This window comes from Labeo rohita, unplaced genomic scaffold (genome assembly GCF_022985175.1).
Source record: "Labeo rohita strain BAU-BD-2019 unplaced genomic scaffold, IGBB_LRoh.1.0 scaffold_347, whole genome shotgun sequence".
NCBI lineage: Eukaryota > Metazoa > Chordata > Actinopteri > Cypriniformes > Cyprinidae > Labeo > Labeo rohita.
Genome location: NW_026129265.1, coordinates 2814 through 15680, shown reverse-complemented (window position 1 = coordinate 15680; position 12867 = coordinate 2814). Strand labels below are relative to the sequence as shown.

The 12867-nt window shown below is 33.2% G+C and overlaps 1 protein-coding gene across 2 annotated transcripts; it reads right to left on the bottom strand.

Annotated features, from left to right (window-relative positions):
• Positions 1 to 3294: 3294 nt before the first annotated feature.
• Positions 3295 to 7982, bottom strand: LOC127160423 (uncharacterized). 2 transcript variants are annotated; one of them, XM_051103063.1, is made up of 5 exons: positions 7638 to 7982; positions 6034 to 6342; positions 5430 to 5756; positions 5180 to 5277; positions 3295 to 4620 (listed from the first exon to the last, which is right to left on the bottom strand). In XM_051103063.1, exons 1-4 carry the CDS (start codon positions 7690 to 7692, stop codon positions 5183 to 5185), a joined length of 786 nt encoding a protein of 261 aa, XP_050959020.1. In that variant the 5' UTR covers positions 7693 to 7982; the 3' UTR covers positions 3295 to 4620; positions 5180 to 5182. The 2 variants fall into 2 exon arrangements, with proteins under 2 accessions (XP_050959020.1, XP_050959019.1); XM_051103062.1 differs by having other exon boundaries at positions 7669 to 7982.
• Positions 7983 to 12867: the final 4885 nt, after the last annotated feature.

The following is a 12867-nucleotide window of genomic DNA, read 5'->3' as shown; positions in this document are numbered from 1 at the left end:
TTATAATCACTTATCAAAATCTGCATCGCTCCTGGATAAACGCATCTCTGAGCATGCGCTGCTGTAAGTCGAGGGATGGCTGCTAAAATGCAAACGAGCACGCGTGTTAAACAACCACTGTCAAATGTGTTGGCGCAAAAGCAGCTGAGAATCACCTACGATGTTAGTTTGCCCTTAGGAAGGATTTTTTTTTTTCCTAAATAACAATGCTAATCACATTGAGTCTCAGTCCATTTTCAGGATGAAGTTTTCACTTTTTTATAATATTTTTTTCTTATGCATTTACAGAAAGTCAAAGAGGAGGACCACGTACAGTATGGAACTATCACAATGAGAAGATAGCCCAACCTTAAGTACCTTTCTAAGTACCAGATTCAACCAAGAGGAAATCACATCTAGCTGGTGTTGACAAGTCCACGGGAATCCCGCGGAAATAGGCTACTTTAACATTCGCGCCTGCAAGTTTTTCATGTCATAGCAACAGCAACCCTAATAATGTGATATTTAGACCCTTAAATGCAGGGCCCAACGTGACTGGGCTGGTTTTGTGCTAGTTTTGAGTAGCAGTTGGGTAGATTTTGTTGTGAAAACCTGGCAACCCTGCAGGATTGTGATGTTGTTTAAAGAGCTTAGAGATGGATTAATGAAATGGTCTTCAATAACTCAATAACTTTTAAAATATTATCTGATTTATATAGCACTGGAAATTTTTAATGTTTGATTCTACAAGTTGGCATGAGGGCAGTTGTGGCCTAATGTTTATACAGTCAGACTTGTAACCTTAAGGTTGTGGACTGCAGGCGTTGCAACAAAAATGACTGCTCATGGGTGTGTGCACTTGGATGGCATAAATGCAAAGCACAGGTTACCATACTTGGACACGTCACATAACTTCACTTCAAAAATGAGCATACTATGTATGTACATACAAACACAGATGCAAAATACTTGTCTAATGTTGTGGTCCCACTATTATTTTATTTACATCTGTACAGAAATATGGTTTGACCTGACTTGTGGATAGACAGCTTCTGCATGAGCATTTGCTGCTGGATGTTTGTGCTTTCCTGCCCTTACGATGCTCACAGCTTTGACTTCTGCTTTACACAAAAGTGTTTAAACTTATCAGTATTTCAATGGTGATGTCTGACAAAAACAAAAACAAAACAAACAAACAAAAAAAACAAAAAAGGAAATCTCAAAAAGTTAATCAATATTGCTGTAAAATATGAAAATACATACTTCTGATACGTCGAGAAAATAAATATTTAACATTGTGGTGTGGATTTATATCTAGTAAATCCTACTGAAAACAGAATATTGTTTAAATTGTAAAATTTGTGTTTGAATTGGTTAAATGTAAATTAAACGACATTTGGCTGTAAATGTTCCTTGTATGACATAAACATAGAACATAAGCCGCTACAATGGCTGCGTCCAGTAGATTACCTTTATGAGTCTGTCCAGGTCTGTCGTCATCAACAGGTAATGACTGATAATGTCATGTCACTGATCACTCCGTAGTAAAATTGTTTCAGTAGCCCCTTAACCCACACTGTACTGCCAGAGGGAAATTGCATTTGTAATACTTCTTACTACCTTTTTATACTGTACTTTATCTTCATCTAAATATTAATAATTAATGCACAGTCTGAGTAGCTAACAAGGTTTACATTAAAAACATCAAAAAAAAAAAAAAAAAATCCTGAGCCTCTCTTAAGCTGTTCATGAATTTTTCAAGTGTCAGCTAATATGCAGTAGACCAAAGTGGTCAAGGGTCATGTCAAGGGTCATTTTCATTTTGGGTATGTCATTTGTTGACTCTGGGTGGTGCTGGTTGAAGTGTCCAAATATCCTGTGATGCCATCTAGTGTAAAAAGTAATACTTTACATCTAAAACAATAATAGCTTTACCTTTGATTAATAGGGTGAACTATAAAAGGCCTAATAATAATAAAACCTTTCATGTTTGACAAAAATACGTTTTACGTTTTAGCAACAGAAAAACAAATTTCACATTAGTGATTCATCATTATTCAACAAGCTCATCCGCAGAAATAAACAGAAAAGCTGAAATCATCCCTTCAGGAAAAAGTAGCTGCATTAGTGGGCTAGCTTAAATATGATGTAATACCTAACATGATCTTAATATGATCTGCTGTGTGTTGAGAAAAACGTGAGGTTAAAATAAAGTGGCGGATGCTGTCAAAGTCAACTCAATAGCACTTAGTCTGCAAAGTCTACATACCATGTACGTCTAAAGACCATGGTACACATCCAAAAATATCAGATTATTCAATCTTGCTAAAATGCTAAAGGTAAACACTAATGAATCAGAAAGGAAAAATTATGCTTCAGAATGTAAAAAAAAAAAAAAAAATTTATATGAGCAATTTAAATGTTTTTAATTGCATTTAAGAAAGAAATTTCAATTTCCATACAGACAAAACAATAGTCTATAAATAGCCAAATAATGAAAAACAGACAAAAAAAAAAAAAAAAAAAAAAGGCAAATATTGACTGTGAAGGTATTCAAGTAAAGGTGATCATTATCTTGGCGATTATATTCTACAAACCCACTAACAAAACAAAATTACATGATACAAATCACACTGGACAAACAAAGCATGGCTAACATGCTATTTATAAATTATACTGAAAGAGACAGACAAAGAAAACAGAATAACAGATTAAAAAGGAAAAATGTATTAAAGAAAATAGAAAAGTGCTTTTTTGTTTGTTACTGTATACACAGCTATATAAAATTTAGTCTTTAAACCAGCTAAAACATGAATCATTACCCGTGTTCTGCAATTCATTTAAGGTCAGTGTATTTTTAAAAACAATAATAATAATAATGCTGTCTTTTCACAACATGCAGTCACACTTTACAGTGTACGTCGACGTAGAGGGCTTTGTAGCTGATAACGTTACTTGTTTTAGATTGAGGAGAACTTTCTGTGCAAAACATATCTTCTTTTCTTTCCTTTTTTTTTGTAGGAAGTTTCACTGTGTGAACATAAACAGGTCTCTGAAAGAAAGTATATTTGGGATGACATGAAGGTGAGTAAAATGTTGAGAGAATTAAAATTTTTGGGTGTTGTCTCCTTGGCATGCAGTAACAATAACTGACAATTTGAGTTGAACTGAACTGGTGTTCTATTCTGTTTATTCTTCTAATGAATTCATAACAGTATTTTTGTCTGTCCACTGAAAGTACACACAACCAAAATATTCCAGTTCAAAAAGTGCATAAAGAAATGGAATTAATTTGTATGATTAATCCATGGGCTTTTATTCACATACAAACACTGATCATCCAAATACGTACAGTACATCAAACGTGGTAAACAGAATTTCAAACATGCTTGAGAAGTTTTTTTTTTAAATTGCTGTAATATTCCAATATTTACGTATTAATGTTACTGCAGGTTTGGGAAAAACAATGTTTGAAAAAGTTGAAAGTTCAATTTAGGAAATCCCAGAAGTCCTCCTTACACAGTGGTATAGTGAGTGGGCAGTGATTCACTTAAATCTTCAAATGAGATGTGTAAAAGTTTTGAAAAATGCTTCTTATGTGTAACAAAAGTTTGAGTTTTACTTGAAGCTTCACTGTCATTGCTGTTCACTGTTATCATATCATTTTGTGCTTAGAAGAAATTAAGAATTTTCTAGCTGTAAGTGTTAAAATGGTATGTGCTGTAATATATATAGTTTGTAATAATGTTTTGTTTCAGTCTTAATTGAATCTGAATTTTTTAATGTTATTGCAAGGGTAACAATTAAAAAATTAAAAACATTAAAAGTTACACAGTGGTCGTTGCTTGTTTTTATTTTTATTTTTTTCTTGTATTGCAATATATTACTGGAGAAAAGACCATCAAATTACTGTACATTTTACAAGTAAAATATAGTAAAAAAAAAAAAAAAAAAAAATTGCCAGTAACTTACTGTAATTTCTACAGGAATTTTTTTTTTACAGTATTATGATGTAAATACATATATCCAGCACTAATGTCAGGCATTTCATGGTTCAGTTCCTGAGTTTCAGAATCTAATGGTGACACTTCATGGATTACTGCTGCAGGATTCGAACATTCTGCCTTTAACCACAAAGCTTTGTTTAGCAAATAAATAAAAACACAATGTGGACAGTGAAATATTTCAGTTCTCAAGGATTTCTGCTGTAAACTTCACTTTAAAGCAGGGGTGCCCAAACTCGGCCCAGACGAGTTTAGCTCTAACTCCAATTAGATACACCTAAACCAGCTAGGCATACTAGAAACGTTCTGGCAGGTGTTTTGAGGCAAGTTGGAGTTAAACTCTGCAGGACACCGGCCCTCCAGGACCAAGTTTGGCCACCCCTGGTTTAAAGTAATGCTGCAGTGTCATGCAAGTAGTGTGTAGGTAGTGTCGTCAAGATGCCAAGGTAAAACACTATTATTAGTACCAACTACTAAAATCTCTACTGAAATCTTATGACACTGTGTCTGTGAATAGGAATCCTCCAATGTTTCCTTTGGAGAAAAAAAAAAAAAAGTATGTTACACTGACATCTCACTGGCAGCATCAGTCTGCTTAGGAGGCTTCTCCAAAAATGTGTCAGTCTGATTAGGAAGCCTGTGAAAACAGATTCACAGAGTGTAAAAGAAACAAACAGGATTAATGTTCCAGTTAAACAAACGCAAAATACTTCAGAATGTTTTTATTTTTTGACCTAAAATACAATAGAACTTGTGAAATATTATTACAATTTAAAACAATGGTTTTCTATGTGAATATATTGTAAAATATAATAATTATGTTCCTGTGATGCAAAACTGAATTTTCATCATCATTACTCCAGTCTTCAGTGTCACATGATCCTTCAGAAACCATTGTAATATGCTGATTTGCTGCTCAAGAAATATTTATTATGAAATGATAAAAACTTGTGTGTGCATTTTTTCATGATTCTTTGATAGACATGTATCTGAAATGCAGAGCTTTTGTAACATTTTACACTACATTCAATAGTTTGACATAAGTATTTTTCCCCTTTATCTTACCTCACTGCACTGCATTGTGTTAAACACACATTAGTTAAAAAAAAAAAAAAAAAAACAAAACTTTAAAACTATTTTCACACAATAAATCTCTTAATTTCAATCTTGTTAAACCATCTGTAAGTAATACTCACTATTTATTTCCCTTTCTGGCACTTGGTAATTGCAGCAGCAGCAACAGCAAACAGAAGAAGAACAAGAACAAGAGCACAAAAATGTTCTCTTGCTAATTCTGAAAAAGATGAGAACTCTCATATTATTTAAGAGTGGCTGATAATAAACTAATATTCACATAGTTAATGCATTTTAAATAAAAATAGTAAACTGCATTCTAAATTTTCATGGGAAATTAGTCATTCAGGTTAATGACTAAATGATACTGACCAGTGACAGTAACATTGATACTCCTAATGATGCTGAATCTGCTGCTGCTGATCTGTAGTTTATAGAGTCCAGAGTCTGTGGTTCTGGTGTTTGTGATGATCAGAGATCCAGTCTGATGATTCAGCTTTAGTCCATCTCTGAATGTCTCATCAGCAACAGAATGAACATTTGTACTGGTATTTACAGCCTTGATTTCAGCAATACGAGTGTCATTAAAATACCATGTGATCAAATCATTTGTTTTTATTACACCAGGATTTAAAGTGACAGATTCTCCCTCCTTCACTGACTTTCTGTTCATTTGATCTCGTTCAGCAGCAGAAACATCTGGAACACAAACCAACATCTGAATTATGAACTAAAACTAACAGCTCGCCAAAATAAATTCTGGTTTGCAATCGTATTGTACTTATTAGTCATGTCAAATGAATTAATTCTACAATTTCAATTCAACAGCAAATGATTTTAAAGCAGCATGTGATCTAAATAATTTATATATAAATACAGATGCACACAAAAGTCACTGCTATAATAAACACATTAATGTGATTTTAACATACATAACCTTGTAACACTGTAATCTTTAAAACACTAAATGACTCACCACGGACAGTAATACTAAAGGTCTTTTCGATGTTACGGCTGGCGATCTGTAGTTTATAAACTCCAGCATCTGAGGTGTTGATGTTTATGATCATAAGAGATCTGTCTGTCAGATTCAGTTTGTCTCTGAATCTCTGAGGACACTGAACATCTGTACAAATCTTACTCTGATCTCCGTTGATTTGAGCTATACGGATGTTATTAAAATACCATGTAATTCTGTCTTCTTGTTTTCTGTCAACATCAGTGTGTAGAATGACTGAATCTCCCTCCAGCACTGACACTTTGTCTGTATCATCACTAGACACACCTGAAGAAGAAGTGAACAGTTAATTATAAATAATATCTAGGGTAGTAGGACAAAAATATACAACATGTAAAGTGATGTGAAAATGTGTATGCGTGTGATTTTTATACAGCAGATCATAAATAGTATGTGTACTTATGGCTGCAAATTTCAGTATGAAGTTGTCACAACCTAAACAGAATTGTTAATTTGTTCAATTTGTCCTAGAAAACCCCAAAGTGCCTTTGTAGTAAAATCAGGCCTGGACCTTGGTAATTATTATTATTATTATTATTATTATTATTATTATATATTATTTTAATATATATTTAAAAATAAAATGTATTCTCTGAATAACTAATTAGCCATTTAAAACTCATCATCTGAGTGTCTGCATGTATAATTCAGTTTATACAGTTTGCCAGAATGTGAAAATTGTGAAAGAAAAATGTGAAAAAAGTCAGTGGTGTGAAAATTATGGGGATTCATGTTTCTGTTATGGCAAACTTTAGATATAGCCTATATAGATATATAGATTTATAGATATAGCTGTCTTCTTTCATTAAGACAGACATGTTAATACGTTAATATTTAACGTAATTTATAGTCTATCTTTTGATGCCAGTCGAAGGTCCAACTTTCTCCCTGTAGGCTACCGAAATTAAATAGGCTAACTTTTTTTTTTCTAAATATAACTTGATGACTAAAGCTATAAATATGCATTTACTACTGTAACAGAAAATAATATGTCCCCTTTAAATTTCTGTGGCCTTTCTATTAAATAATGGAAATCCATATATGATCTGTAATTAACTACCCTATTTATTTACGCACCATCAGAAACTATGAAATATAATATCCTAAAACCTAAACTACGTAAAACACCAACATTTTTTCTACAATTAAGTGTAATATAGCTTGTAGTAGTATTTCCCTTTTTTACAATTGTTTCATTTAAAAAAAAAGAATTTAAAATTTTTCTGATTTTTCTTAAAAAATTAATAATAATACTAATTGTAGTATTTTTTTCTACAGTTAAGTGGTTAATCTTGTAGTAATATTTATTTTTTATAATTTAATTGTTTCATTTAAATTTGGCAGAATATAAAAGACCTAGATTTTACTGCACAAAAGTAATACAAGACATATATTTCTGTTACATGTTAAACTGTACTTTTATTTTGACAGGTTGCCGTTTCGTTTCTGTTTGTATACACTATGATAAGATGCTAGTTTTGCAAACTAATACTACAACATGAAACTAGTTCACGTTCGCAGTTTTACCCGGTGATTGTAAAAGACTGTAACAAACGTCTTACCATGCATTCGAAATAGGTAGAAACATCCTACCAAAAGAGCAAGCATCTTCTTCATCACATTTATGCTGAAAACTAACGCAGATTGTATCGAATAAAATGCTGCGCTGAAATGAAAGTAAAACAAAACGAAACTTAGGCCTATTAAATCCAAGCACCGTGTCGGATTCTGCCATATAATGAGACTATATAAGGACTCGATGACCACCTAATGACAAATAAAAACAGTTTGCAAACCCGTCTTACTGAAGCGTAAGTTGCCTACATGATGGCGAGTTTTTTTTATAAACAACCCGCAGGAAACTTTATCGACCTTATACACATCTCCGAACTTCTCAGCAGTGGAAGTCGTCTTCTTCTTGAAATTTTATTGGCGGTTAACAAAAACAAAATGGTATATTTCCGCCACCAACTGGTATGGAGTGTGGATCAAAGTGATTTATTCCCTTCCCATATATATATTTAGTTAGTTGATTTAAGGAACTAAAAAATAAAACTATAACATTCATTTCTCGAGTTCTCGAAATATATCTCGGTATAAAGTGCATTTTTATTTTTTTTCGAAATTTTGCATTAGCATGCTTCTTTCAGTCTCATATTTTTACAGTACATTATAACATGTTCCACGGTTTGTTCTTGACCAAAAAACTCACACCTTCCCGTATCATGTATATCCATTTTATAAAGTGTACTATTTAATCTTGTGTGTCCAAATCTCATCCTTGATATAATTATTTCCTGTTTTTCCCTGCAGTTCACATCTCTCCCACTTACTTTTGAATACTATAAAACCATCAACCTTTTTTCTCCTTATCACATTGTTTTTGCCACTTTTCCTTCATTTTTTTCTTAATAATACTTTCATTCTTACTTAAATGAACAATTAAGTTAATATCGTTGCTTTTAACCACTTCTTTTGCTTCTTTATCTGGAATTTCATTTCCTTGAATACCAATATACCGGAAGTCTTTATAGTTGGGTTAACCCATTTGTGCCCAATTTTTTTCTGAATGGTTTCATGCATATAGTTGTGTTAATAGTGTCCTATGTGAACATGTTCCGCATGTGTTTTCCCCAGGTTTTTGTTTTTACCTTGAAAATCATATTTGAATGTGTGGCAACTATAGTTGCCGATGTTGTGGCTAATTTCGACTACCTGCCAGAATTCGATTGCCATCTGCGTTATAGACATTCAATTATAAAATAATTTAATAAATCTTGTTTTTGTTGTTTAAAGCTTTTTGTAATATTTCCAACCGAAGTTACACTGTAGAACGTTCAAGAAAGCTTTAAGAAAACTGATCAGAGGCTTCAATAGTGTATGGTCTTATAGCCCTTTTTTTCCAGAATGCAATTACATTTAAGTGTGACTCACACTCAGTAGGCCTATGTGCAGTTCATATATGTCTGTGCTTAATTTGCAGTTTTGCAGATATATTTTTGGAAAATATGTTCTGTAGTGAGATATAAGCTGTTATGTGGACTGCACGTAGAACAAGGTGTGGGTATGTTGGCAGTGTTGGGTAGGTTACTTTGGAAATGTAATAGGTTACAGATTACAAGTTACTTGATTTAAAATGTAATAAGTAGTGTAACTTTTCAGTTACTTTAGTAAAGTAATGTAACATTACTTTTAATTACTTTTTGATTACTTTTCTAAATTTCTAATATTTTCAACTGTTAATCATATTGAAACATTTAAACCAGGCAGAGTTAACCTTACAGTAGCGTTCAACACTGATTACTGTCAGACTTTCCAAATCCTATATCATTGAATTAAGATTATAATAAGTAAGGGATAATATACATCTTTATTTTGCAATAACAACTGGCTGAATGTACATTATCTCACTTATTACACAGCTGCTTGATAGATTATTTAGATGTTTTGTGTCAGAATTATTAGACACAAAACACTGATCTGAGTTGAAATATTTGAATGCAAAGCTTCCATGAAGAAATCAGTTGCTAGCAAACAGCAAGTTCAAACTAGACGTTTTAGAGATACAGTGCAGTCATACCAGTTTTCTAACAGCACATACATAATTAAGTAGTAGTACTAGTTTGTTAGTTATCTTATAATCCATTACAATGTACAAAAAAAAAAAAAAAAAAAAAAAAAAAATAATAATAATAATAATAAAATGGCAGCAGCAGCATATAGTACTGACTTAAGTTGCCCCGAACAAGAATACACTTGTGTAATAATTTACACTTTAAATTCATACTTTTTTTTTTTTTTTTTTTCTCTTTTTATGCCTTTTTATGCCTATTGTGATATGACAGGAAAGAGCTGGGAAGAGAGAGGAGAGCGGGATCGGCAAAGGGCCTTGAGACAAGAATCGAACTCGGGTCGCTGTGAGCGCAGTTGCACTATATATCATAACAAAATCATAATATAAATAACACCATAACAAGAAATAGTTTAATAGCTGTGATACTGGGTTTGAAATCAAATGTTTGCATAGTTAACAATGCCTGGGAAAAACAATACAAACAAAAATAAAGTTTATGCATAAACCCAAATAGGAAATAAAACAGTTATCAAATAAGCATGTGTCCTATTCTGTGTCCTAAACTCCTGAAACATTGGTGTCTCATTTTAGAGCAGTCAATGCAATTTATGAAAGAAGTCAATTAAATCTGTAAGTGGGGGTGGGTGTGTGAAAAAATTCAGATGTAATCCCCTTTGTAATCACTGGCATTTTTCAAAAGTAACTGTAATTTAATTACACATTTTTTCTCAGTAATTGTAACTAATTACAATTACATTTATTTTGTAATTAAATTACATAATTCCATTACATGTAACTAGTTACTCCCCAACACTATATGTTGGTATGCAGTGTTGGTGTAACGGGGAGTGAATGACGAGAGGCGAGCGGATCCATTTGCGAGCTTTTATTATATGGATGAGACAGATACATAGTCGAGCAGGCAGGGTCAAACAGGAGCAACAGGTAAAACGCAGGCAAGACGAGAAGAATAATCCTTTAACAAGCGATAATCCACAAGGCAGGCGGCTAGGCAGAAGAAAACGAGAAAACCAGGCGAGAGATCAAAAACCAGGAACTAGGAACAGGGCACAAGAAACTAGGAAACGCTAACGATGGGGATAACAACAATACAACAATCCGTGAAGTGCACTGGGAAGGACCGGGGCTTTTATAGAACGCCTGATTGGTCACGGGGGCTGACGCAATCAGAGCGGTGGAGGATGGGAGATGCAGTCCAGAGTGTGGTGCAACAGTCAGAGTGTGATGAAGGGGTGAGAGCGACATCTGGTGGTGAGCGGACAGCAGGACAACGACCAGATTCATGTAATTAAATTACAGTTACTTTTGAAAAATGCCAGTGATTACAAAGGGGGTCTGAATTTTTTCACACACCCATAAGCCTGTTTCCTCATGGGGACCTCACAAATGTCCCCACAAGGTCAAAATTTACTGGTATTACTATCCTTGTGGGGACATTTGGTCCCCATAACGTGATAAATACCAGGTGCACACACACACACACACACACACACACACACACACACACACGCATACAGATTTAATTGACTTAACAAATTCCATTGAGTGCTCTAAAATGAGACACCAATGTTTCAGGAGTTTAGGACACAGAATAGGAAAGGCATTGAAAAGGCATTGTTAGATGCCAGTGTTTCCTGTCAGAACTATACAAACATTTGATTTCAAAACCAGTACCATAGCTTCTGTTTCGTAAGAAATTCTGTACCGCAAATCACAAATTTCAACACTGTGGAGTTTTGCTGGCATCTTCAAGAAAAAGTTTGGTACTGCGCCCAAATATCTTACTTCAAACTAATTTTTTTTGAGGTATCAACCCTAAAAACACAATTTGTTTAGATTTATGGCTTTGATTTTGTAGCAGTTTTTAAGTTCAACATGTGCTTAGCCCACTTTTTAAACTTTTTTTTTTTTTTTTTCAACAAACATAAGTCTGTGCTCTAAAGCTCTAAAATTTTTATGACAGTTTTTGACAGAGGTTTTGTCCTCTAAGGACCTCAGAGCAACGTAACTTTTCTTTATGCACAAGGGTTAAATTAGAGCAGTCAATATGTCTTTGGATGGCAAACACATTTCAAAAAAAGAGAAACCTGGATGCCAATGTTGAAGGATTTGATGATTTTACAATACAAATTATACAATGTAACATTTATTTCCACTGTGTAATTTCTATTAGTGTAATATAATCCCATGTGCAATTCTGCTTATTTCTGATTTCTTATTTCTCATATAGCATATCAAATGCAATACCCATTCTACAACAATACACCAGCTGAAATTATACAGCTCCACTGTACAGGTTCACAAGCACATCACATTCATGCTGGTGATTTCTAGGTTTTGAAGAGTGTTTGCTGAGAAGACACAAATACGAGAGCTTTCCAGTGTGACACCTGCAAAATCTTATACAGGAGATATGTCATGCTGTGTGATTGATGAGATTGTGACTTAGGCTTCAAAGGGAGAAATCTCTATGGTCATAGAGGCTGCCTTAATTTGATAAACACATATTTACAAAATATTCAATAATGTTCAATATAATTACAATATAAAATAAATAGATTATATTTTAACGTTTTTCAAATATACTTTATTCCTGTAACACAAAGCTGAATTCTCAGCATCATTACTCCAGTCTTCATCATTCTAATAAGATTTGCTGCTCAAGAAACATTTCTGATTATTATCAATGTTGAAAACAGTTTGTGTCAAAATTGTGACTTCCATCATTCTTTGAATAGAAATAGAAAATTCTATATTTAATCATTTCAATGTAACAGTATAACTGTTTTAACTGCCTTTTATGATCAATTCAATGTATCAAATATATTTTAATGTATTTAAACAAACATTTTACAAGAAATACTACATACTTTCTGTATGATGAATAATTTAGAGCTGTATTGAGTGTTGTTTGTTTGTTTACCTCTTCTTCATTTGGCATTTTATGGTGGTTGGCAAACAAACAATAGGTGCATTCCTGCCACCTACTGGGCTGGAGCACAGAACATTGATGCAAAGATGGTTAAAAAAAGTTTTATTAAATAGACCTACTTTCTTTAAATGTCGTATTAATGTATTATGTATTTTATGATTCAGCCCATTGCATAGCAGTGTTTTAAACATAAGGTTTGATTCCCAGACTAATGTCTGTTCTTTCTGTATGATGAATAATTTAGAACTGTGTGTCCATGTAATGA